Source organism: Peromyscus eremicus, chromosome 14 (assembly GCF_949786415.1).
Source record: "Peromyscus eremicus chromosome 14, PerEre_H2_v1, whole genome shotgun sequence".
NCBI lineage: Eukaryota > Metazoa > Chordata > Mammalia > Rodentia > Cricetidae > Peromyscus > Peromyscus eremicus.
Genome location: NC_081430.1, coordinates 60,800,683 through 60,828,120, shown reverse-complemented (window position 1 = coordinate 60,828,120; position 27,438 = coordinate 60,800,683). Strand labels below are relative to the sequence as shown.

The following is a 27,438-nucleotide window of genomic DNA, read 5'->3' as shown; positions in this document are numbered from 1 at the left end:
TGAGGGTCCACCATAAGGACCCCATTTTAACTCATTAAGACTCTATCCAGGAGCCAGGTGTGTTGTTCATGCCTTTAATCCCAGCACTCTGGAGGCAGAGGCAGGCTGATCTCTGAGTTCGAGGCCAGCCCAAACTGTGTAGAGAGACCCTGTCTCAAAACACCAAAAACAAAACAAAAGACTGTGTCCAGATAGTCACATTCTGAGGTCTTGGGAGCTAGGACTTCAACATGAATAGGGGACACAATTCTACAAAGAACAAGTGCCAAGTAAGTGTGCAGGGTAAGCCCTGATGACAAACACCTGTTAGAAGTGACTACTAACGTCTGTGCTTCCGTTCCCCGTGGTGGTGTTTCCTGTTGTAGAATGTAAGGAATGGACTCTATGTGGGGACATGTATCTGTCTCCTACTATAAGGCTTAAATCCAGTGGGACAGACAGGGCAGAGACCTGGCTAGGGAACCACCACTAGGAAGGCTGTTCACATTAAGATAATGAAACCACCCCGCCCCCCAATTCCCACTTCCTAATGCAGTCCTTGCAAGCTGCCATGGGGTTCCACTGTGTCTGACTGCCATTCCGAGTTAGAGAGGTGTAATTATTCCTTAGTTTCTTCTGTTTCCTTCGGATGGGGCCAGAACCTGAATATGCTTTTAAGATTTTTAACCCTGGGCTTTCTTGCTCCTTTTCTAAAGCTCCCACTAAATGGCATCAGAATCTCACGCCGGGAGATTCATTCTGTGTACCATTGCGTCTGGCTGCTCCCAGAGTTCTAAGTTTGCTCCCTCGAGTTCACATCTGTTGGCAGCTGGTTCCTTTTGATACTGGGTGTTCTCCTGCCTAGAAAGCCTAAAGTTGTTTATCCGCCTGTTGGACACCAGGGCCACTGGCAAGCTCTGGCTATGGTGAATTTAGTTTCTGTGGACAACCTTGGATCAGGCCTTTTCTGGCATATATGTTCATTCAGTGTTGGTTGGTACTTGGGAGTGGGGCTCCCCGTTCCGTATGCCTGTGAGAGGGGAGCATATGCTTATCTTCTAAACTAACCGGCAGCTTTCCAAAGTGTTAGGGATTGGGTCATTTTATTCAGGAATGTTCTTGTGTGTAGTTCTCAGATGGTTAGTTCTGGGAAATGTAATAACCCAGGTCTGTCTTTCCTGGGCTTGCTGTGTTTTGTTTTCTGAGCAGGCACAACACTGTGGCTCCATGACACCAAAGTGTAGGAGTCCAGCTGTTAGGACATCTTGGTCATGACACCTGTTCTGCACACCAGGTAACACTGCACGAGTGTCACTAAGCCATCCCAGTGTGAAGTGCAGGCCACAGACACACAGATCGTTTCCTGATTGATGCTGGACAATAACTTTGTTTTAAAGGCAGGTACGTTTCAGATGACCCTGGGCCACTTTAGTCTGGCTTTGTGAAAGTCCTTTCCTCACACCCTGGGAAATGGGCTCCTCCTGCTTTGGTGTAAATAAGTCCTCAGTAAGTTGCACTTTGTGCAATCCTGGCTCTGACTGCTTCTGATTTGGGTCTCACAGACCCTATGCTCTTGCCATACAGCTCCTCACACAGCTACTGGGAGTGGCATCATGGTCACTGGGAAAGGTTGCCATTAGTGATTAAAAGTGATAAGGACAAAGTCAAGACAGTGTAATGACCTCTCCATGGCTCCTGGGTATGTGTTTATTATGATACTGCTCCAGCTGAACACATACCATTGACAATCAGTCATTGAAGGCCTCTGTTTTGAACACTTCGGCTCATTTTAAAAGCAGATTTTAAAAAGTGTACACAGTGCTTCTTTTACACACTTAAAATCATCGTAGAATTCAGTGGGTCAAGCTGAAGACGTACATAGAAAAATAAAAGTATGGGAAATGGTTTCAGATTGTCTTGTTGAAGGCATTGGCTGTACCGCTTAGGATCTTGGCTGCAGCTGCTCACCCATGGTGGTGCGCTGTGGTGTGGCCTGCTGGCTTCTGCTTGGCTTCTAAAACAGCTGGATCATGGACTCTCTGGACTTCCCAACACCGACCCATTTGACTGAAAGGGCAACAAAGCGCACAATGGAGAGAGCGTGAACAAAAATGCTTCTCGGGTTTGGGGAGATGGCTCTGTTGGTCGAGCTTCCTTGTAAGCACGAGAGCCTGAGTTGACCCCAAAAGCCCAAGTTAAGATGCTAGCCTGGTGGTATACCCTTGTAATCCCAACACTGAGGAGGTAGAGATGGAGCCCTGGGGCTCACTGGCCAGCCAGTCTAGCCTGCTCACTGAGCTTAGACCAGTGAGAAATCCTGTCTTAAAAAGAGGTAGACAGCATTCCTGGTTCCTGAGGTGACTCCTGAGGCTGTCCTCTGCACACATGCACACACAGGCTACAAAATGTCCCTAACACTTCATCTTGTGCTTCTCAGTCCCCTGGCAAAGACGCTGTTTGTTCACCAAATGGAGTATTCATAAAAAAGTAATTTTTAGATTTAAAAACATTTTATCTTTTAAGTGTTTTGCCTGCATGCATGTATGTGTACCATGTGCAAGCCTGGTGCCCACAGAGGTCAGAAGAAAACATAGACTCCCTTGGAACTGGAGTTATAGATGGTTATGAGCTACCATGTGGGTACTGAGAACCAAACCCTGGTTTGTACAAGAACAGCAAGGCTCTTAACTGCTCAGCCACCTCTCCTGCCCCAGAAGGGGAGTATTTTAAACTGTATTGTGGGCCCTATAATGAGTCATTCATCCACAGGCATCAGAAAGCAGTACCCTGTCCTGTCCTTCTTCTTGCCTGAGCCATGAGGATGCAGCCCTGAGCCTTCTCTGGGTGGCAGAGTAACCACAGTCACAGGGCAGGCACACCCTGCCTGCTTCTTTGCACCCTGAACTATATCCTAGGCAGGGTCACTGGGCCCCGACCTGGCTGGAGCTGTGGAAGTGGCCCTCCCCAGATGGCCCCTGTTCCCACCTCCACCTCTTCTTGTCTGCTCCATTCATGTGGTTACTACCTGGGAGTTCTTATTTCTCACCAGGCCTTGTGTTGGGATACAGGCCTCTTGGAGCATCCATTGGTACCCACCTGGCACACCCAAGTGATTCTCCACGAACCGCACATAGCTCTGGGCCTGTGGGGGAAGGTCGTCCCACTTCCTGGCACCGGTGGTGTCTGCTTTCCATCCAGGCAGTGTTTCATACTCTACCTCCACCTTCTGCAGGATCTCCTGGTTAGCTGGGGTGGGAGAGAGCGGTGTCAGAAGGGTCCCATAGGCTGTCCTACTCCTGGGGATGGTTGTCTTCTGACCTAGTGACTTGGCAGGCAGGAAGCTGCCCTGCTGGCTTTTCGGCATTGGGCAGTGAGCAGGGGTTGTAGTGGGACTCAAACATTGGCTGTGCCCTTTCCAGCCAGGAAGCATGGCCAGTTCCCAGACACTGGCTAACCCATCTGCCGAGTGTCCACAGAATGTCAATGGAGGAACTCTAAGGCACAAGTGTTAATTATAAGAGACTCTAGAATCCCGAAGTCAAGGTATCCTTAAAGATATATGAATCTCTTCTTGCCTGGGACCCCCCAGCTCTGTGCTGGGGCACCATAGCTCATGGTAGATGCATCATTCCTTGCTAATGGAATATTCTGGATAGGCAGCCTCCTATAAGGGTTCTCAAGCCTCAGCGCCAGACAGTGTCTTACCTGGGTATATTACCACAGAGCCCAGAGCTACCAGCAGGACTCTATCAACTTGAAGGGTCACCCTTTCAAAGGTCAGGGGTCAGTAAGGTCAGAGGACCTGGCTTCAAGTATGCACAAGGCTCCCCTAGCTAAGGGGTATTATTGAGTCTAGGGCTTACTGGGAGGTGACAGGCAAGAAGAGTTTGACTATAATGTGCTGCAGAGGAGGGAGTCTCAGCTGATAAGATGTGCCTCTGATCTGAGGCTGAGAGGCATATTCCAGATGCACAAGAAACTAAAAGCCAGAAAAAGCATTTAAGAAAAGTGTGTTTAACAAGGGACAGGACACATGGGTGCAGAAGCCAAGCCAGATCCTTAGACGCCACCCAGGGATGAGGATCCAACTCAGGGGCTAAGCTCCTGTTAGCGTAGGTGAGGCCCTGAGTTCCAGCCCCAGCACCAGGAAATGGCAAAAGAAAAGAGATCCACCCACAGGGTCTCTCATCTGAAATGCGTTATGTTTTTATAGAGATCCATGTTTTCAGAGCAGCTCATGACTCCTGACTTCCCGGGCTGTCCATCTCCCTGGAGGGGGACCTTTCTGAGGCTGGTGAGGGGCCCCAGGAAGCAAGGGCGAGTGTCAGGGTGGGCTCTCAACTGCCTTTCAGCCCTGTCCCAAGACATTTCCAAGCCACCAGAAGGCATGGAGTTTCCCAGAGATGGGCCAGGCCTAGCCAAGAAACTGAGGGACTAAAGCCAGGCAGCTGCTGGTCTTTGGAGACAAGCAGTGGTCCTCAGCTTAGAGTCTAAGCCCCTCCCCTAGTCACCTAAAAACTAGTGGCGTCTTTTCTAATGCTCAAGAAGTGTCCCCAATGGCCAGGAAAACTCAGGCGCATCACACATACCAGGGAAATAAGGAATCCTCTTCCCATTGAGCTTGTAGGAGATGCCAACTTTAATCTCGCTCAGAACATCCAAGATGTCCAGCTTGGTCAAGGCCAGCCTGTACCCAAAACAAGATAGAGAGCGGAGAAATAGCGTACTGTCATTGCTGCTGTTTTTCTGGTCCCCCCCCCCCCCCGCCCTTTCCTCCTGCTGTTTGCACTGAACACAGTAAAGATCAGGTGACCCCCCCCCAAAAAAATGCAGTCACTGAATGGGCTGGAGAGCAGGAACACCTGCCTCTGGGCCTGAATCTGCCGTTCATCCCCCCAGCTGGAGCATTCCTGAAATCGGGGCTTTCTCTCTTGCCAGTGGGTGCCACCTCTGCCTGGGGGTCCTGCCATGTGTTCCCCGTAGCATGGGGCATGTGGGGCCTAGTGCTATGGGCATGGTACCCACTTTTCCAGGATGGATCTGCTTGAACACCGCTCCAGAGCTGGGACCGGTGCAGTATGGCTGTGGCCTTCCTTGGCCTTCCTTGGCCTTCCTCAAAACTGCCTTGTGCTGAAGTCTCCCCCCCCCCCGTTTTTTTTTTTTTTGCTCTCCTTTCCACACAGGCTTCACAGATAATTTCATCTGGCTGTGCCTGCTCACGCAGGATGTGGGTTGCAGACCCTTGCTGCCCTGCATCTGCTTCACAAGGCCTCAGACACCTCACCAGCCACACAGTTTACTTCTAGCTACCTATCAGCTCTGTTTCCACCCAGGAAGGCTCTGGTTGAGTCTTGAAGCCAGCATAGACTTTCCAGTGCTGGTGGGGAAGACTTGGCCCCCTTGCAGAGCTGGAGAAGGGGCAGGGAAGCCAACACCCTACAACACCTCTTTCCTTCCCAGGAAAAGGTCCTGAGCAATCGGACCTGCAGAGGCCCCCTGTGGTCTACCCTGTGCTCCCTGACACTCCTGAAGATTGTGAGAGCATCCTTGGGGGCTTTCCCTTGCAGGCTCACAAAGGTGGCAGGTGAGGGGCTGGGGGGCTGGGAAGCCCCTGCTGCTGCTGGAGGGATACCTTGCTTTAGGTCCTTACCCAACCTTGACCCCACCTCTGCCTCCTGGCTGTGGGAGGGTCCTTCATAGGGAGCCTTTCTCACTGGGGTTCTGTATTCACAGGATTGTTAAGTCAGCTCCTAGCGGCACACGGGAGCTGTGGGCTGCTCCGTCTCCCTGCTCTGCTAGAGGCATCCAGAGCCCTGCCTGCCTGTCTGCTTCTCCAACCCAGGCTTGTCCCTCCTCCCGGCCCCTCGGGGTTCCTCCTGTGGGATGTATCTTCTAGAAATGACAAGTCCTTCTGGCTTATAAACTACCACTGTACTTTGTAGGATGTCCCCAAGCCCTGCAGGCAAAGCCTGTAGCCGTGTTTGGGTGTGCATGGTAGGGAACGAATGCCAGGACACCCATCACCTCCACATCCTCCCAACATGCCCTTCTTTGAAGTCTGCTCTGCTCAGGCCCTGGTCCTCCGCTCAGGATCACCCTCACCTTGCACTTGGTCCCACACCATGTGAGCACCCGGCCAGCTCCACACTAGCTCTCACATGACCATCACAGTGATTTGGGATTGGTCGGTATGGAAGAGCGTCCCTGTTCTGGCTTTGCCTCACACCTATGGCCTCTGTGTTACTCCCTGGTTGGCCTTGCTTGGGGGTGGGGCTTGGTTGGATGGAAAGACTCCATACAGATGTTGGGGCCCCCGGCCCCTGAGATGAGTTCCACTTGCCCTGTGGGCATTGGGATCAGAGAAGATCCCTATGTGATGTAGATTTGATGACACCTTGGTGCTAGTGTACAGAGGGCTGCTTACGCAGTGAAGCCATTGACCATGTGAGCGTATCTTAGGATCATCAGGTCCAGCCATCCGCAGCGTCTCTTCCTGCCTGTGGTCACCCCCCACTCATGGCCACGGTTCTGTAGCAGATCTCCGATTTCCTATGTGAAAACAAAGGACTGTCTGTGCCTGCCATGTTGGGCACTGGCCAGGACAGGTGTGGTGCGTGCCCACTTGTCCCTGTGCTCCTGGCCTCCTCTCCTCTCCATCTTCCAGCTGAGGCAGACACAGGGCTTTGCTCCCCAGTTTGGCTCTGAGGAGGCAGCACTTTTTCCAGAACACCCCAGAATCCCAGCCTGTTTGGGGGGGTACAGGCAGCTCACCTCCCTTCCTCTTGTCTTAGTGTGGGCAGGTGAGGGTGGGGCCTTGTCCTGCAACTCAGGGTGGAGAGCAGGATTTATCCCCACCCTGAAAATAGCCCCACCTCAGGCTCTCTCAAACACCTGCCTTTCCTGGGACAAGAGCTGTGTCTCACCCAAATCAGGTGTCAGGGAAGGAAAGCCAGGAAGATTCTGAGGCCTCAGCGGCTCCCAGAAATGCTCCAAGGCTGGAGAGCTAGAGAGTTAGTGCTGAAGGATTCCCTCTTGTCTGTGGGCCTCACACACTGATGGAGAAATGGAGTTTCACACACACACACACACACACACACACACACACACACACACACACCCCTTTTGTGAACTGTGTTGCTGATGGCGTTGGAACAGACTGTCCTTCAAAGCCTCTAACACCCTCACCTCTGAGCCTGTGCTGTAAAAAGATCCCACTAGGACGTGGAGAATTGTTCAGTAGGGTCCCCTCAGCATGTCTGCAGTTCCACCTGACACCATGCAACCCCAAAGATCCCACCCAACCTCTGTGCTGGAACTCACGTTGATCTGCTCCGTGGGGAAGGCCCCAATGCCCACACGGGTGGTGTAGGCCTTTACCACACCATACACGTCACCTATGTTCTGAGGCGGGATGCCCAGGCCTGTGCACACGCCACCCACGGTGCAGTTGGAGGAAGTCACAAAGGGATAGGTCCCTGCAGGACGGAATAGTCAGTGGCTACCCACCACCCTTCGCAGATCCCAGGGCCCAAGGTGCCTTCTCAGCAAAGGGCAGTTGGATTCCCTCTTGGGGAATCACCAGACCACCAGTGAGGGCCTGTCCTGGGACAGTGGCCTACACAGGGTACCGTATGGCTCACAGAGGAGCCTGTATTGAGGTGGTCTGGCCTCCCCAACAATGAGGGCAGTAGATTGGTATGCCTTGGAGCTGGGGACATGAGGTACATGGCCTTGCAAGGCTCTCTTGTCCCACTTCTGGCCTCTCAACCTCACCCTAGTTCAGCCTTTGATGCTCCCTTATCTGGCTGAAGTTAGGCAAAAAGGACAATGGGCTCATTGTGGTAGATATGGACAGCATTGTGGCCTTGGAAGGTGGCCTGTGTCACTTAACTGTTCCATGAGTTTTCATAGTTCCTGGCAGATACAAAAGGCCATATCTCCCTCAGAATGGAGCTGCCTGGTGGAGAACTCACCGAAATCAATGTCAAGAAGGGCTGCGTTGGCACCTTCTACCAGGATCTTCTTGGGGGGGCCATGGAGTGCCTCATACATGAAGTAGACACCATCTCGAACCATGGGTCTGATCCGCTCAGCAAAGCCCTGAGAGGACCATGCCACCACATGAGGCTGCAGAGGGGCAGGGTTCACACAGCCCACAGAAACTGACAGCTGGCAGTAGTGCCCGCCTGGGACTTCTGCGCTCGGCGGCAGCTCCCTTGCCACACGGGGGAGGTCTGTCCCACCCCCATGTACTCCCCCAGTGCCTGGTCCAGTGTTGGTCAGTTTACCTTGAGCCTTTTGAGTTGACCTTCCACATCTATTTCCAGGGTGGGGAACATGGACTGGTGCTGGTGGGCCAGGTTCTTGAATCTGTGCAGGCAACCCTCACGGTGACCCTCCGAGGGCCCACACTGGACCCGGGGGCTCTGTCTTCCATCATGTCCCCCACTACCTTTCCGTGTCTTCCCCCTGGGCTGTGAGAGGGTGGGCAGACCTACCTGGAGGAAAACTCATCAAAATCCGACAGGAGGTCACAGATACGGAGGCCTGTCCGGGCGGCTTTGGAAGAGTAAGTTGGTCCAATTCCCTTCTTGGTGGTGCCAATGCTAAAAGACATGGAGTGTGTGCTGCTGAGGAGCTCTGCTGACCCCACCCACCCTGGCTCCCGGCAGACTCAGGGTCCACCTTATGAATCAAGGCCAGAAGGCGAGAAGGAGACCGCCGAACAGCAGCAGTGGGGTCTGGGGACTCAGCTGCTGTGAAGACACCTGGACAGGTTAAGTACACAGCACCACGGTGCAGGGCAGGTGAGGAGAGCGTTCTGAGTTCCCCCGTCCACCTCTAAGCATTGGCATTTGTCCTGCAGCTGCCCTCCTGCTCAGCAGCAAGAACACTGTAGGGGTGTTGGTGCTATCCACCTATCCCTAAGGTCTGCACAGCTGACCCCAAGTCACATACTGCTGCCACCTGTGTCTGTGTGTTCATGTGAGAGTGCATGTGTGACTGCACGGGTATTGTGTGAATGTACCTATGCAAGTGCAAGTATACATGTGTGAGTGTGAATGTGTACGTGCATACGTGCAGGCACATGCGTACCCATGTGTCATGTGCACATGCAGATACACAGGAGCACTCCTGTTCACAACTGTAGAAGCAAATGTGCCTTAACATGTATGCGAGCTTTGTGTGTCTGTGCAGTATGTGTGTGGCCGTTGACTGCTTCCCACATGCCTCCCTGGCATATCTGGAGTTTTAACAAACATTTCTGAATGGACAAAAGTGCAGGAATTGGGTGCTGGGGTGGTTGTCGGCCAAGCAGGGGCGGTCAGGCCATGCCAGTGCTTTTCACGTTTCCCTGAGGGATGTGTACATGGTCAGGGTGGCGCAGCTGTGGCGAGAGACAGCAATGGCAGCCAACCAAGTCAGCGTGTCAGCCCAAGGCCGGACTACCCTGCTGTTCTTGCAGGTTTTATTTTCAAGGGACCCTAAGTTGGCTGATGACGGCCCCCCCCCCCCCTGCTCAGACAGGAGCTGCACCCGGGCCACCAGCATGTGGAACTGAAGTCCCCAGGAACAGGAAGGAATGGCATGAGGAACTTACTTCTTCCCCTCTTGTGCTTGACGCTGTACTTCCTGCAGCCCATCCACTGCCTGGTGGAAGTCAAACACTGTCGCCAGCAGCCAGCGCATGGGCAGGAGAGGAGCAGAGGACAGAAGTTTGTGAGGGACCTCATTTTCTGAATGGTATCAGGAGAAGGGGTCAGCAGGTCCCCGGCTGGGAGCAGATACTGGGCTTCCAGAGTCCCAGTCTCCACAAAGGAGGGGAAACCAAGTGTGACCCTGGCTTTGGCCTAGATCCTACCTTGAGGCTCATTAAAAAGAATAAGCTCAGCAGCATACGGGACCAGGCAGGCCCTCCAGGGCCTCCTGAGCTCTGTACCATGGAGGGGTAAGGCTTCTGGATGGAGGGAGCAAGGAGGGGCCATCCCCAGAGCCTCATGGGAACCTTACCAAGGTGGGCCCGGTCAGAGATGATGAGTCGTTTCTCCCAGTCCTTCAGACCTGTGGGGACATGGCAGAGACCACAGGTGTATACAGTCCTAGGTGACGATGGCCGTCCTCCCCAGTACTGGTGGCTGAAGTGAGTGCCCAGGTTTCAAAGGACCACGTGCATTGCACAGCATCCACAGCCCTGCCCTGGCACTGGCTCCTTACTGGGGTTTCTGGACTCCAAACCCCAAAGACACCACACCCATGCTAGAGCTCCTGCTTCAGCCTCATTCCTGCATGGCCTGCACACTGAAACTCCAGGGGCTGGAGATGCCACAGCAGTGGCCTACAGCAGCAGCTTTGGAGACTCTGGGTTGCCCGGCTGCTGCTCCTTGGTGGGGACTCTGCTCTCCACTCTCCAGAGCTAGCATGCAGTGAGCAGCCAGCTAGGACCTCATAGGCCATGGGCCTGTGGGTGGGGCGAGGACATGGATGACCTACCTTTCTTCTCGTTCTTCTCTGCCTCTTCAAACAAGCCTGGCAAGTGGATGACCACACCATTGCCTGCAACACAAGGGGCGGAATCACATCCCAGGTCTTGAACGTTTGTTTCCAATGGTGTTGGCAGACGGCAGGGGCCAGAGGCTCAAGTGCCAGACCCAGGTGACGGATGAAAAAGGTCACTCCATCACATGCAGCAGCAGTTACACTTGGGGACACTGGGCTTAGACACTGAGGACATGAGCCTTATGACCCACCTAGGTGAGGTCTTGAGGTGCGATGCTCATGAAGACAGAAAGAAGAGCAGCTTCTGGAATCCGGGGGAAGTGGTTGGGGGTGGGGGGGGGGGAGCGGGGCTCCATAGGGTAGGTGTGGGGAATGGGGAGTTCTGAAGTCAGTGGTGTGATGCCCCCATATGCCTCTATCCTGGGTGTTCACCCAAAGGGGCTGAGCACTGATCCTGCCCTGGTGGTGGCAGCAGCTTATTATAACTGACAAATCTTGAAGGCTAGCAAGACTTCGGAGGGTGAGTGGATGAATACCTGTGGATGTCAGATGCTGGGATGTTTCTTAGTGCTAAGGAAAGTGGGCTGTCAAGCCAGGAGGCCTGGAGAATCCTCAAACATGGGCAAATAAAGGAGTGTCTAAGGAGGCTGTCCACCCAGCCTCCAGCTGGTGTGAGGCAAGGGCAGCTATGGAGGTGGTCCTGGTTAGTTTTATTGTCAACTTGACAACCTAGAGTCACCCAAGAAAAAGAAATCTCGGTTGAAAACTTCCCTCAATCAGATTGGCCTGCGAACATGTCTATGGGACATTATCTTGTTTGCTAATTGATGTAAGAGGGCCTGCCTAGCTCACCATGGGTGATGCCACCCCTAGGTAGGTGGGCCTGGGCTGTATAGGAAAGTTAGCTGAGGCTGGGTGTGGTGGAGCATGCCATTGGTCACAGTGGTCTGGAGGAAGAGGCAGGCAGATCTCTATGAGTCAAGGCTAGCCTGGTCTACATAGCAAGACCCTGTCTCAAAAAAGAAGAGGATAAGGATAAGGAAGGAAGGAAAGTGTGTGTGTGTGTGTGAGAGAGAGAGAGAGAGAGACAGACAGAGAGACAGAGAGAAAGAGAAAGCTGAGCATGAATGGTCCAGAAAGTGAGAGATCCAGTGAACAGAGTTCCTCTATGGTTTTTGTTTCAGATCCTACTTAAGTTCCTGCCCTGACTTCCTTCAATGATAAACTGTGACCTGGAAATTAAGCCAAACAAACTCTTTCCTTACCATGTTGCTTTTAGTCAGAGTGCGCTATCATAGCAACAGAAAGCTAACAAGGCTAGCGGCTATGTCTTCCATGTGGAGACCTGGTGACCATGGCAGACCAGAACAGAGGTGCTGTGCTAGGACCTGATGCCGAGATGATCGTTAAAAAAACAGCCAACCCCAGGAGACTCCTGCTCCAAATCAGCCTAGCAAGAAGTCCTCTTTCTAGCCCCGAGGAAGGAACCTAGATGCCACAGCCCCCTGCTCCTGCTGTTCCCACCCCACATGTGCTTCCAGAGCTAACCTTCTCTGCCCAGCTCACCGGAACGCATTCTATCCTAAGGGGATGTGACTTTGCATCTGCTCAGTTGACCCCCAGAACAGCAGGTTAAAGCCCATTAGAAGCATGAAGTGCACTTGGGAGGCTGAGGCAGGAGGATCATAAGTTTGTACCAGTCTTGGTTAATGTCTCAAAATTCCAAGTCAACCCAGCGCTCAGCGTGAGGATAAGGAATTCAAGACTCAACTTGGCTTTGGAGCAAGTTCAAGACTGAATCGACTGTGGTAGCCTCAAAACTGTACCTCTACAGTGGACAATTAAAAATGATTATTCTATTTTATTTTATATGTGTGGGTATTTTGCCTGCATATACGTGAGCATGTCTGTGTACCATGAACATGTCTGGTGCCCATGGAGGCCGAAAGAGGGTGTCAGGTATCCTGGAACTGGTTACAGATGGTTGTTAGCTGCCATGTGGGTGCTGGGAATTGAACCTAAGTCTTCTGGAAAAGCAGCTAGTGTTCTTAACTGTGGAGCCACCTCTCCAGCCCCTACAGTGAATAAATTTTATAATGTGTACATTATGATTCAATAAAGCAGTTCCATTTATTGAAATGATATAAAAATAAGAAAATAGGAACCATGGCATGGAGAAATGTGGACCCTAAAGTTTCCGAGAATCCTACCAGCACCCTGGGAGCTGTGCTTAATCATGGAAAAACAAACATGGGATCTTCAGAGTTAGTCCACACAGCTAGAGGCAGAGGCTGAGAGAGGAGGTGGCCTTGCTGAGGCCACGTGACATGCCGGTACAGGGTCTGGCCTGAAGAGAGCCAAGCAAGCAGAGGCCACCACTGCTCCCAAGGAGGAACCCTATGCCAGCCTCATGAGGTTGGCCATGGCATGGGTTGGCAGAGGGAGGTGGGACACCAGTCCAAATCAGAGTGACTCAGAGATTACACAAGCCACAGTGAACACAAAAGGTCACCCAAATGCCACAGTATCTTGAAATAACCCCACAGCAGAGACAAGGAGTGTCGCAAGCTGAGGGTCAACACAAGCTGGTGCTCTTGCTGAGTGGCTGTTCCGGGCGGGCGCCCTTTGTGATGACCACGGCATCTCTGCTCTTGAGTGAGCTCCCAGGGAGTTGCCAGCCACTCTCCAGTTGTTGGTTCCCAACCATCCTCTGGGCTAGGCAGTACGTGTTCTGGGTCATGTGCATCTCCATGGGGTCGCTTGTCCCACCAAGGAGGCTTCTGGAGGAAGTAGAACCAGACTGGCAGGTCGTTTCCTGCGGCCTTCCCAAAGGATGGGCAGCACCCCTGGCCTGCTGCTCTACTCAGCACAGGTAGACAGGCCAGCTCAGTCGCTGGGGCTCCTCACATCACCCCTCTTCTGGCTCTGCACTGGGAGGGCTAGAGACAGTGTGTACTTGAGGGGAGGAGCTCTAAGATGTCTGAGCTCTGACTCTACCCACCCCAGCCCTACCTTGCAGATTTCCTTCCTCCGCTCCTACACAATGGGCCAGACAGACCTGTCCTATCCGCTGGCCGTGGACAGGCAGTACCTTGCCTTTGCTTCCTGAGATGTGGGGGTCAGATAAGCCACAAGCATGTCAGTCAGAGCTACAAGAATGAGGACAAAGGGGGCTGTGGGTGAGAGAGAAGAGGGGAGATAGAAGGGGGCCCTCTGCAGCACCAACTAGAGAGACCAGGGACAGGGACGCCTCATCAGGCATCAGCAACAGCCAGGCAGCATCAGGAAATGTGCCCAGACTCTTCCCAGGCCCATGTACTCTGAAGGCACAACTTTGCACACTCACTTCCACACATACAAATACGCCCATATACATGAACTTGAACACACACACACACACACACACACACACACACACACACACACGCCCCATACTGCTCTGTGTGTTCCACAGAGCTTCCTGCACCCTCTGACTCCTGGTGAGAGCAGGCTCTAAGGACAGTTTCTGGGTGGGGAGCTCCAGGTGAGCACACAGGGCAGGCAGGCCGAGGTCCGGCCCTGGGGTTTGTATGAGACTCCCCACGCTCTCCATACACACCGGGATCCCGGTTCAGGAAGTCAGGCTGAGGCTGGCGGGGCACTCACCGATGAACGATACGGCCTTGGTGTTGATGATGCCGCTGGGTAGCAGATGGAAGTCATACTCCTTGCCGTCCACTACCACTGTGTGCCCAGCGTTGTTGCCCCCCTAGGAACAGAGACTCGAATGAGCGGCTGGTACCTGAGTGTTGAAGCCGATCCCACAGGGCCTGCCTAGTACCCTAGCCTCACTCCAGATCATCTCTCTCCCTACACGGTGCCTGAGGCCCCAGTGTTGTCCAGTGGTAGGGCTTGGGCAATACAGGTCAGTGGTCAGGGCTTTGGGTTGAATTAGTGTCTGATTCTGGGGATTCTCTGGCCCAGCCTGGTCCCAGGACTCAGTGCAGCCTTGGCAGGTGGACCTTGCTGAGCACCCCTCTCCACCACGAAGTAATGAGGAATTGAGAATCAATTCCTATGGAAAACACAGACCCAGACCCCACAGTCCAGCTTGTTGCCCTCTTTAGCAGGGCCCTGTCCTGGGTAAAAATGAAAGGAAGAGGTGGTTCCTAGGTCACCCTGTTCCAGGGAGGCTTCTTCCTTTTGGAATTCAAGCTGACAGGGTAGGCCAGCCGGGACAGGGCTTTCAGGGTGAGGAGAGAGCCCAACATCAAGGCTGGGCTTCGGGCTCCAGCATCCTTCTTCCATTAGTCAGCCACCTGACCAGAAGCACACAGCTCCAGACCCTGGACACTGCGTCCTCAGGTTCCCAGAGACTCATGACATAGGCTTCTGATGGCATAGAAAAAATAGAGGCCCATGGTGGTGGGTCACCAAAGCTTTCTTGCCTTTGACTGTGGTGGCCTGTCACTCACATGGGGTCGGGGGCGGGGCTGCTTAGCAGGTCATTGCCCAGCAGGAACTTGTAGTCTGGGTGTGCTGGTGGGTGGGTAGGGGCAAGGCACAATGGGTAAGGCTGAAGCCATGAACAGGTGGAAGGGCCACACTACATGATGTCTGCAAATGGGCACATGCATTGGTATAGTGAGTGGCAGACTCAGTTCCCAAGATGATTTGATGTCCTCTAAGCCAGGCCCCTCATACTCTGCATGTGGTACTTCTAGAATAGTGATTCTCAATCTTCCTAATGCTGTGACCCTTTAATACAGTTTCTCATGTTGTGGTGACCCCCAACCATACAATTATTTCATTGCTACTTCATAACTATAATTTGCTACTGTTATGAATGATAATGTAAATATCTGATATGCAGGATATCTGATATGTAGCCCCAAAGGGGTTGCGACCCACAGGTTGAGAACAACTACTCTAGACAAACCGCGGTCAGGCTTTCAAAGGCCAGTAGTCGTATGGCCTGCAGTACCAAATTCCACCTGCAGACAGCACTGTGGTCCCCCTAATTGTGCAACGGGGCTCCGCACTTGTGTTTGGCCTCTATAGTCAGCAAAGGTCAACCCTTACTGAGCTCACTTCAGCCTAGGGACCCTGAAGCTCAGCTCCAGATCAGCTCCCTGCCCCCTCTCCCAGAAGACACACAGGCCAGGCACATGTCACTTTGTTTAGCTGGCTGACAGAGTGAAGGCAGTTTCAGCTCCCACACATCTTTCCCTCAGTGAAGGTTCACCTCCCTTTGTGACCCCCTGTTATGCACAACGTGATGGACAGAGTCATGTCTACCAGGTCCTCTGCTGAGGCAGGAGGCAAAGAACACTGATGCTGAGATCCTGTGTAAGGAAGGGGCTTTCTCTCCAAGGACTTTATTCTCCACATGTTTTAAGAGCAGGCCCCAGAACCGTGTGCCTAAGCTTCCTGTTCCTTGCTTGCCCTCTGTGAAGCTTATTATCATGTAGATGACATCAGATGACATCGATGGGTCAACTAGAAGCCAACTTCATGGCACGGGCCCCAGGCACCCGACTGTTAGGAAGGTACACTGTGCAGTCTGTTCCGAAATCTCCGAAACACAATTCTGCTGGAGCTGTTTGCCATGTAAAGGGTAGGAACCATCTGGGAGGCTCCTCAGTTTAATGTGACTTGCAGGGAGCTCCTGATCTTTGAGTGGTTCCAGGCATGTGAGAGTACCTCTTCAGGAAACCCCAAGTGCTTGGCAGCCTGGCCTTACAGGCTCTGTGAGCAGGTGATAGAGCAGGAGAAAATGACGTGGATCATGACAGATATAGTGCTAGAAGGTGAACTGCAAGGGGAAGGTCCCAGAGGGGCTGCTGGGAAGAACAGAGGATTTGTGGGTGCGGCATGAAGGAGGTGGGAACTGAGGAAGATTCCTGCAGCTCCGGCTTTGAACTTGCCATCAGCTGGGCACAGAAGAAGCCTGTGTCCTGCCCCTGAGCTTGTGAAGTCAGACCATCAGAACGGGGACCTCGGCAAGCCTTGGGGTTTGGAGACTCCAGCCATGTTCTGCTTTGCCACAGCAGATGCAGAATTGCCACCCCCCCTTTCAGTTCCCAAAATATGTGAACACCCACAATGCTGTTTCCTGCCTGAGGCAGTTGAGGTGGTCTCCAAGAAGAGATGGGGAAACTGAGGTCCCAAGAGAAGACAAGCTTGCAACAGAGCCTAGAGTGATGAGCTTTTCTTGGGCTGGCAGGCCTCCAGGGACAGCAAGGTGGCCAACCTGCCTTCCACCGTGGCTAGGTCCAGGGAACCCAGACACCCTAGGCGGGATGCTCGGTCCCACCCTCTCTTCGAGTGCCCAGGGCCATGTCAGCTGGCTGGAGAACACAGACAGCAAGCACCCGCCTGTCTGTGTTGGGGTAAACACGGGTGCCTAGGAACAGGCATGAGCATCATAGGCCAACAGATATCAGATGACCTCGGCGCCAGCGCCCACTGCAACACCCAGGCATCAGGCACAGGCCATTGCTAAGGCACGCACCATCCCGGGACACCGGGCAAGCCTGTGGAGCCCAGGGTGACAGTCTCCCTCTTCCCGTTGAGGTCTCAGACTGACAGGCTGCCCAGGGACAGTTGGTGGAGACGGAGACAAGCCCTCCCATGCCTTCTTTGGCTTTACTAACCCGGTCCAGACATTCAATAAAATCTGGGCATGATGGGAGTCACCAACCCCTGAAAATGTGGGGGACATTCAGACCTGCCTGGCACAGCTGCTTACACTTGGCTCCCATGTGGGAGGTGGGGTGAGGGGAAGCGAGGTGAGCTCTGTTTCTGAGGCGCAGTAGCCCCCTTACATGGGCAGGCTCTTGAGGACGCTGTGGAGATCTGCACAACTGAGGAAACACCACCGGTGCCACTGCCAGCTCCAGTTCTGGGGGATGGAGAGGTGTGCCAGCCTCAGACTGCTCCAGGGCATCTTAGAGCCCAGGATCTCACTGACCCCCCAATACAGGGAAGAGTCCAGCAGTGCCCAAGTGGGCACTAGCCAATGTATGCCGGGAATAGCCCAAAGACCTGCTGTGGCCCTGCCCTACTGCGGGAGCCATCTGCTTAGAATGCCCACAGGTGCTGAACCCTAAGGAGGACCTGAGATGTCAGAGTCAAGCTCTTGTTCAGACCCCCTTCCTGGAGGTTCACTGGAAGATGATCAGCTGCCCTTGTTTGCAGGTGGATGCCAAGCACCTGGGTACAGCCTTTAGGGTCCATCAGCGAGGGCAGATCCTCTCCACTTACTGTGTAAATAATGTGGAACAGTGTCTTTGGAGGCATGGTCACCCACAGTACATCATGACACCTCTCACCACTGGCCAGTTAAGGGGAGTGGCTACATGGATAGCTCAAAGCACATACCTCAAGATACCTGTACCACAGGGGCTCAGATCAGGCTGCAAGCCCAGGATCGGGGGCATCAAGGAGCCTGGTGGACATAGTAGCACTACTTGGTGCCTCCAGGCTCCTCCCAGGATTTTCTCCATAACATAATTCTGAGGCCCCTGTGTACACTGAAATCTCCCTCAGCACCCTTTGACAGCCTGGATCGTCACCCAGAACCCCCAGGCCCTGGTGTCCAAGAGTTTAAGACAAGAGACCTTTGTCTTGGGCAAACAAAGAGGGACCAGAACCAAACCAGATTCTGTTCCAGATCAACTTGGTCCGGACCTCTGCTTTGCCCTGTAGTTGAGACCCAATATCTCCAGTGTGAAGCTGGGAAGGGGTCTGGGTGCTGGCCCTGTAGAGGCACCCTCTGAATGGGCTGCATAAACAGTAGTTGTGGACATACACTGCAGAAACCAACACTCTTCCTCTGTCTACCCATGCCTACCATGTAGCTGGAGAGCCTACCTGTCCCCACAGCCCTGAGCTCCAACCCCAATGCCCAAAATGCTCTTCTTAGCCATCCATCTAGTGGACATCTGGACACAGCTCCTGGCTATCCAGGGCCCTGTCAGCGCACAGACCTAAGCTGAACAGAGGACCTCAAGGTTGGATACAACGAGCTGTGTCCTAGCATCTCCTTCCAGGACAGACCAGGGCCCTGCTGGGCAGAGACCCGAAATAGACCTTCCTGCCCAGCTGGACCCCTCTATCCAGGAGACCTGTGTGTGAATGCAGAGCACCTATAGCACATCTCTGAGGCCTTCTTTAGCCTCTCCTACTTCTACCCTCTAGGCCAGAACCTTCCTTCCCTTGCAGGTCCTTGGACAGGTAGCTGTGGCCTTTGCCCTCCACCAGGGGGTGCTCTGGGCTCCTGCCTTCCCAGCCCTTCTCTTTCCCTACTCTGGCCTAATATCTGCAGACCCCAGGTAGGGTACTATGAGATGGCTGAGATAGCTAGGAGACCCCTGTCCTCCTCACAGACAGTAGAGAAGGGCTCTGTGTGAATGACATGTGCTAGTGTGGTGTGCGTCCAAGGGACAGGCTAAGGAACGGGTGTTTAGCTCCCAGGGCCTCTGCAGCACTGGGTTCCGGTTTACCTTAGCTCATCCCCAACTCTTCCAGCATCTGCAGGGGTTTCTCCACACCACGAGCTGTCCCAGCACCCATCTCCCCTCTGTCCACTCTGGCTGTCCTTCAGACCTTGTATGGAGCAGGTGCTAAGTGCCTGCAGGACTGAGCCTAGTTACTAACATGTTATAAGCTCCACAGTGTGGTCATTGCCCTGTTCCTGTCCATGCCTGCCAGAGCTCCTGCCCTGGTACCTGCCCTGTGCTAGAGGAGAGGGCTTCATCAATTTCTAACCTGCTGATGCCCCTCCCCTCATGGCCCACCTTCTAAGAGCCGTGGGGGAGGGGGGCATATCAAGGCCTTCACTTCCATTCCAGATCTGCTCACAGACCTACAGCTCACTTACTTCTTCCCTTGTAGGGAGGAATAGTTTGGGCAAGAGTGTGAAGGTCCTGCCCAGGGTGATGTGGGGCTGTGTGACCCTGAGAGTCCTCTCCTGGAGATATTGTTTGGCCATCAAAGCCATCAGCAAGTAGAGCCATAGAGAGACCTGCTTCTGGAATCAACACCAGGCATTCCCAGCACAAAGCAGTGCTTCTCTTACCTGCCAGAGGCCCCTGGAGCAGCCTAGGATCCAAGGCTACACATTTCCCTTGGAGAAAGTGCCAGCGCACCTGCAGACTGCAAGGCAGGTCCTGGCGCAGAACTTTGGCTCTAAGAGTGCTACTCTACTAGAGAAAAACCGTGGGACTCAAGGCCTGTGGTCACAGCCATGGCTGTTTACCACTGCTTGAGGCCAGCCCTTCCACAAGGGTGACCTCAGCTGGACAGAAGTCTCAGACATGGGAACGGTATGTGGGTTCATGGTGGAAACCAAGCAAGCCCCCAAAGCAGTCTAGTACGGAGCATGACCAGATGACAGTGCCATAGCACCCTGAGGGTTCTGACTCTCCAACCACATGGAAGGAGAGTTTAAATACCAACAGGCCTGCATGGCAGCTTGCCAGTGCCAGGCAGGGTGCCACAAGTATCAGAGAAAGAGTATTATGGGGATGAAGGAAAGAGCCTAGATGAGCAGTGGGATGCATCAGGAGATGGTGGCCACCTTGCCCGTGAGGTAACACAAACATTGGACTCATCTGATGGAGCAACTGGACACAGCTGGACAGTCAGGCAGCAGAGAAGGAAACATGGAGGACACAGAAAGGGGAAGCCTGGGCAGAGGTGCCCGGGACTCCAAGGAAGAGGAAGACAGAACAAATCCCCCAGCACAGGATGCAACTGATGGACTGGAGCTGCAATATACCCTTGAGCAGGAGGCCAGAAGGACTTGCCTGGAAGGGGATGAGGGGTGAAAGAGGAGTGGGGAGCCAGGGAGGAGGACAATGCAGCCCCCAGCAGCCTCAGAGATTCAGGGTGGATGAAGGATGCTCTCAGTGTCAAGAGCAGGGGTGGGGCATGAACCACATCAGAGCAGGGACCTAGAGGCGAAGAAAAGAAGCAGGCAGGACTCAAGGCCAGAGGTGCTAGCTGGAGGGTGCTCCTGGGGGCTCAACATGGCCGTCTGCCCCATAGATCCCAATTAATCAAGACGGCAAAGCAAGAAGTAAGGGCAGCTGGCGGGGCTGTGCAGAGTCGGAACCAGAATAGGTGGAGAGCTGCGACAAGTGTCTGCGGCCACAGAAAGGCGTGGAAGCCGGATTTGGAGGCTAGTCCTGTCAGCATGGAGGGTTAACAGATTGCAGAGGCAAGGTCTGTGCCTGCCAGAGACCAGGGTATCCCTGGGGTCACAACTGCCACTTGGAACAGTGATGAGCCCAGGTGCTAGGTCACGTCATCCTCCAGGAGCCCAAGGAACCAGCAGCCCTGCTGACTGTAACCTTTTGAAGTAGCCAACTTGCTATGGGGGGAATTTGATTTGCAATCTTGTCCTAGCCAGTGGGTCCAAGGTTTCGTGCCGGCCCCAGAACCTTCACTTGGTTCATGTACCCAACCAAAGTCAGAGGCAATTTGCCTAGACCCCCCACCCTGCCGGCCTCTGATCACATAGGGCTGGCCATGGGGACTTAAGACCAGGGAAGATGTGGGAGGCCAGTGGCAGACCAAGTGGAGAGACAAGTGCAAGAAGCCAGGGTCACCAAGTGCTTGCAATGACCAGGGCTGGGCACCCATGGAAAAGGGACTTGAATGCCTTCCAGAGGGGGCTGTGTGGGGCCCGAGGGAATTCTGGCTTAGCTGCCTTCTCCATGGAGTCAGGGGAAGGAAGGAAGGCAGGTCTGTGCCATCATGGCGGCTTATGGTAAAGGCTCTAAGGGACCCAAAGGGATAGTTAGTTTCATCCCACAACTCTGAGCCTCAGTTTCCCCACCTGTAAAGGAGCTCTATCAGAGGCTCCTGACCTGCAATGTAGAGACTGGAAAGGAGACATGTCTCAGCTCCATGGTTTCTGGGGGAGCACCTGTTTGGATCTGCTGGGGAGCCAGCTGGAAGGGAGAGAAGGCCTGTCTGAGAGGATGGTGTGGTCCAGCTGGCTCTCATCTCTGCAGGTCCTGACAGGTAATGGGGATCTGGGCCTGGCATGTTGGCCTGGGCATAGAGCAGGGAGGGACCATCCCCTCCAGAACTGTGTCCACAGCTGGAAGTGGAGCCTGGGGCCATCAAGGCACACCACGGGGCTTCTCTGACCATGCTGACCAGAACCAGCATGTTGTATGGAGAGGCCATAGGCACTAAAGGAGCAAATGGCTCTGGGGAAGGGTGGGGGCTGTGGTGCTGGGACACTTTGGAGAGAGGGACTACAGAGCACGGGAAGTACACATACACACAGCTGGACAAAGCATGCATGGAGCAGGGGTCCAAGGCCTGTCCTTAGGACCTAGAGACTTCAGGGGAGAGGGGTGACCAGGGCAAGAGAGAGAGGGCTATCCCCCCATTTTGGGGAAAACTTTCCAGAAATCCTCATCCCCCGCCAGGCAGGTGTGGCCCAGAGAGCCAAGCTCTGCCTCCTGCGACCACAAGCCTGAACTCCTGCTCTGAGTTCCTCAGGAACTCAGCAAGAAAGCCAGAGAACCAGGTAGAAGAACTCCAGCAGGTGTTCCACCTCCGTGTAGGTCAGCAGCATTTTGGAAGTGTGACTCCAAACCCAGTCATGACGGTATGTTCCCTCAGTCTGAGTCCTTGGTGCTAGAGCTGACAGCCCAGAGGCAGTGTGGTGGCAGGGGCAGTATGGCACCACCAGGAACCTAAGGAGACCAGGCTACTAGCCAAAGGAGAGTCCCACCCACTGTCCAGAGTCAGTCAGAACAAATGTGGGTGCTCGGAGCAGTTTGCAACTGGCCAAGAGCACAAAGCCTGTCTAGGGCCTTCTCTGAGCACTTCCAGCCGCCAGGTCACCCTGCCCGGAAGGCTCCTCCTTTTCCCACGACAGCCAGGACCCCTTTGAACTCTGCTTCAGGCACCTGCCCCTGCCCTTCCGCTGGGTGATAGCCTTATCCTGGCTGACTCACCAGGGCCGCCCCCCCCAGCCCAGAAAGCAGCTCACAGCCCTTGCTGTGTCTTAGGGGACCTTGACTCACCCCAGTGGGGCTCTCCCCACCAGAGGGCCCACCGTCACTGCCCTGGAACGCCCTACCCCTGAAGATCCCATGTCCCCTACTCAGCAACTTATATTTTTAGCTCAGGTCCCGGCCATTGCCCTGGGGAGGGGTTGGGTGGGCGGGAGCACAAGAGCGTTGTGTGAGAGGGTGTGTGTGTGTGGGAAGGAAGGGTTTAGTGGGGAAGGGGAAGGTGCTCCTGGAGAGGAGGAATCCAAAAGACAGTGACCCACTCAGGGCACAGGAGGACAGGGTTCGTCTGGTTCCCAGGGAAGGGGAGAGGCTCGCTGGGCGGGTTGGGGAGGGACTCGGCGCCTGGCCCGCACCTGGCAGCGGCTGACGATGTCGGCGTCCGTGGCCAGCAGGTCCACCACCTTGCCTTTGCCCTCGTCCCCCCACTGCGCGCCCAGCACCACGGTCACGCGGGAGCCTGTCGCCGCCGCCTCCTGCTGTAGCCGCCCCCGCTTGACTCCGCCCGCGCCGGGGGGCCGGTCGTTGGAGGTTCGGGTCCCCGACATGCTGGCTTAGCCGGTCCGCTGCGCTGGGCCACAGGAGAGCCCGCCGCCGCCAGCGCTCTCGCACCATTAAATGCGGCCGCCTAGAGCTGGGGGCGGGCTGGGGGCGGGTCCTGCGCGTGCGGTGACGCGCCTGGGTGACCTGCGACCACAGCTCCCCGCCCCTGTCGCTGTCGTAGTAGGTGGCGTGCACTTAGGGCGCAGACGCCCCGACACAATTCGGGCAAGCAAATGACCCAGAGCATCCAGGGACGCGAGGTGGGGTCAGTGCTGTGTGACCCAGACACTATCTCTGCCCCTGGCTTGCCAGGGTTTGGGATTGCAGGAACTGCGAAGGTGGCTGTCTTTCACCCGGGAAGACACAGAACTACAAATGCGTCCTTGCCGCTAACCTGGAGGATCTGCCCGCGGGATCTCCTGTTGTCCGGTGGTAAATCTCAAGTCCATGACTGGGCGCTGGTTTCCTGAGGGCCGCCTAGAAAGTCCCTTAGCTGTGGACAGCCTCTCTCCACCGGGCCACATAGTCACCCCTCTGGGCCCAGGACATGCTGTGGAGGTGGCATGCTGCTCTGGACTCCCGTACCAAGTGTAAGATGAAGCACCCCCAAACCACCCCGGTCAGAGCAACTTCAGAGACACAGGAGCAGAACAGGGTTCAGGTTTCCAAGAGACCCACACCAGACTTCAGTGGCAACGGCCTCTGCCACTCCTGGGCACCCACCTGGGTGCACTGCTATGCCCTGCTCTAGCTCAAGTCGGTCTAGGCTGGAAACAGGGACAAAGGAAGGCTCTGCCTGGAAGGACTGCCCCACCCCATTAGGGGCGGTCATATGTGCTTCCGGAGTGTGCCGACTGACTCCTGGACAGGTTCATAGGACCGTCAGGCTCCTTGTAGTCCTGGGGCCAGTTCCCAGGCCTGTCACAAGACCAGGGAGACTTGACACACCCTCTGAGGGCCTGTCCCCCCACCCCCCAGCTTGGGGGGGAGAGGCTGTTCCCAGCCAGCCCCAGCCACACTGCTGCTACCTCCCTCCTACCTCCCTGGCTGTGGAGGTCGCTGTAATCTGTGTCCCTCCGTTTCACACGGGGACATAGACACTTGCCCTCCTTCAGTCGCTGTGGGTGAAGCAGTCAGGGACTTGAGTCTGGACACTACCTCCAGAAGAGAGCTACAGCCTTTATTGGCAGATCACGTATCCTTGCCAAGCTCACTCAGTGCCACAGTGGTGAGGGACAAACTAATAGAAGTGGGATGGATGTAGAGTTAGTGGTTCAGGCCAAGACCTCCCGAGAAGCGGCCGGGGCAGGCAGAAATACCTGAGAAGGGCTGGTGCATGTCCAGTGGAGCAGACAGAAACAGCTGGTACAGGAATGGAGTGGGGGTGCGCAAGAGAGGACAGGGGTCATAGCAGGCGGGGTGTGGAGCACAGCAGTTTCTGAGGAGGGAGGGAGGAGACAGGCTAGCAGAATGATGCAAGAGTTAATGAGTTTTGATTCCAGGTGAGAGAGATTATGAATTAAGAATGCCTGTGTTGAAGCAGGGCTGTGGTGGTGCATGCCTGAAATCCCAACACTCAGGAGAAAGAGGCAGGATGATCTCTGTGAGTTCAAGGCCAGCCTGGTCTACAGAGCAAGTCCTAGGACAGCAAGGACTACACAGAGAAACCCTGTCTTGAGAAAGAGAGAGACAGAGACAGACAGAGACTGCCCATGCTGAATGTCACTTCAGTCCCTGTCTTGCCCTTGCCCTCCGGGAGGTTGCTGCAAGCCTGAAAGGGTCCTGGCTCCCTTTCCTGGGGTTCTGTGTAAGAGGCATAGGTTGGGGCTCAGAGGGATCTACTCTGGGGGCTTAGATGGGTCCTGGGGCACTGACTCTCCTAAGCCTGAGACTATAAATAGCCAAGGGCCCAGATAGGGGGAAGGCTTTTCTAAAAATAGCTTCACTCAAGCTCAACAGCTGGGGCCCTGACAGTCACAAGGCTCAGCCGGAATTAGCACCCCACCCCCTCATGGAGCCCGTTCCAGGGTGGTGGGCAGCACAGCAGCCACTAACTTTGAGGGGTTCTGGCTCTGCAGCTCTGTGACCTCAGACAAGAGGCTTCAGCAATGTTTTGCATGGCCTTAGGGGGAGGGTGTGTAGGCATAGCACCACCTATGGTTCCCTCTGGGTTAGCATGAGACCATGCCACACAGACACCTACAGACACCTACAGTCAATGCACATGGACTGGCACCCTGGGCCTGCAGGTGCCAGGGGCTTCAGAGCTGTCACCGGGCTGGCTTCTTCCGCATCTGTTAGCCACCAGGCTGACCGCCAGTAGGCAGTGGGGAAGGAAGGCTGGGGAGCAGCTGTCTCCAGGTCGGTGAAATGCTGGCCTTACTTGAGGCTTCTGCAGATTTGACTGATGGGGTAGGCATTCTAACTCTAATTCAAAACTCAGTTTTACTTCAATATCCGGGAGCTCCAGAGTGAGAAGGCAGAGTTAAGCTGCTTAGAAACAATAGCCCAAGGGGGCAGCAAGGTGGTTTGGATAGTAAAGGCACTTGCTACCAAACCTGGGAACCTGAGTTCCACCCCCTGGTCCACATGGTAGGAAAGAACAGTTCTCCAAGATTGTCCTCTGATCTCCACATGTATGCTGTGACACACATCCCCCACCCCCATAATTAATAAAGATTAAAAATATCCCTGGTGGAATAGGGCAGCAGCTTTGGAAAAGTCTTTACAAAGTTAAACATAGGCTCAGCCTGCAGCCCAGGTGTGCGTGTGTGCAGCAGAGATGAAGGCAGTCCACTCCAGGCCAGCATGCGCGTGCCGCTCTTAGCGCCATTTGTATACCCTCACACAGAATGACCCCCACGCAGAGGCAGTTGAATGGAAAAAAGAAACACAATCCAGCCACATCACAGAATGTGACTCAACCATGAGATGTGAAACACTGCTCCCACAAACCTCGAGAACAATTGGAAGCAGCCAGTCACAGAAGGAAATGTGTTCAATGCTTCCATTTATATGACATGCTTAGCATGGGCCAACCCAGAGGAAGCCAGATGGCAGGGGCAGGGCCAGAATAGAAGATGCTCATGGGTATGAAGGAATTCTGGGGTAATGGAAAACTTTGATCATAGATTTTGTTGGTTTGTTTTCTGAGACAAGAGTTTCTCTGTGTATCCCTGACTGTCCTGGAACTCACTCTGTAGACCACGCTGGCCTCAAACTCACAGAAACCAGCCTGCCTCTGATATCCCCCCCCCCCCACAGTGCTGGGATTAAAGTTGTGTGCCATCACGCCTGGCTTGATCATGGATTTTTTAAAAAAATATTTTATGTGTATGAGTGTTTTGCCTGCATGTGTGTCTGTGCACCATGTGCATGCCTGTTGCCCACAGAAGCCAGAAGAGAACACCAGATTCCCTGGGACTAGAATTATGGATGGGCATTAGCTGCCATGAGGGTGCTGGGAAAGCAACCTGGGTCCTCTGTAAGAGCAACCAGTGTGCTTAACTGCTGAGCCATCTTTTTGGCCCCTTTGATCATAGTTGCTGACCTTCAAGCCTTTAGATTGACAAAAAAAGTTTGCAGTATGTGGCGTGAGGTTTGCGGTATGCAAATTAGCCATCACACCATGGTAGCTGGGAGCTGCTGACCATTTCCTTGCCTTGTCTGGTCTTAGTTCCCACCACCACCTCCCCGGAGCTCAAGGACCCTAAGCAGGTGCCTGGCAAATGGCTGAGTCTGTTTAAACAAGGGAGGACTACTGCTTACTATCCCGAGCCCAGGAGCGGCTGCACTGTGTGACCTTCCTGCGAGTCTGGGAACAGGGTCCCCAGATAGTATTTAGGGACACTCTGCCCTGGCTGAGGGGCAGACACCCAGCAGCTTCCAGAGGGCTGGGCCAGGCCAGCAGGTGCCTGAGCATGGGTAGTGACATGAGCCCCAACGTTGCCTCCATGCCCCAGGTCCCTACTTCCCTCTTGGGCTGGGATCCCCACTGGCAGGGACCTAGGGCACAGGGCACACCCTCCTTTACAGAGGGTCTCCGAGGAACATGGCCTGCACCTGCTCACTGTTGCCTAAGGACATCACCGGGCCCCAGGCTCTATACCCATGCTGCCCATCACCCACTCAGGGGTTTGAAAGCTGTGATATCTGTTGCACCCCAGCCAGCCCACCACCCCTTCCAATGGCAGGTGACAACCTGCTGAAGACTGTCAGTACATGTCTTCAGGTGTCACCCTGCTATCTGCTGCGGGGCATGAGGGGTGATGACTGCGTCTGGAGCCCCAGATCACTCATGCACGGGGCCCAGGTCCTGCCCTTTGGATACAAACTCCAGGTTGGTGCTTCCTCACCTGCTCCTCTTCCACATCTGGAAGGAGAGTAGACTTTCCTGGCC

The 27,438-nt window shown here is 54.3% G+C and overlaps 1 protein-coding gene across 1 annotated transcript; it reads right to left on the bottom strand.

Annotated features, from left to right (window-relative positions):
* Positions 1-1,378: 1,378 nt before the first annotated feature.
* Positions 1,379-23,083, bottom strand: Adss1 (adenylosuccinate synthase 1). The gene is made up of 13 exons (XM_059279348.1): positions 22,853-23,083; positions 14,122-14,224; positions 10,471-10,533; positions 9,991-10,041; positions 9,581-9,647; positions 8,478-8,585; positions 8,268-8,349; positions 7,953-8,079; positions 7,300-7,454; positions 6,404-6,528; positions 4,569-4,666; positions 3,076-3,225; positions 1,379-2,046 (listed from the first exon to the last, which is right to left on the bottom strand). Exons 1-13 carry the CDS (start codon positions 23,042-23,044, stop codon positions 1,994-1,996), a joined length of 1,374 nt encoding a protein of 457 aa, XP_059135331.1. The 5' UTR covers positions 23,045-23,083; the 3' UTR covers positions 1,379-1,993.
* Positions 23,084-27,438: the final 4,355 nt, after the last annotated feature.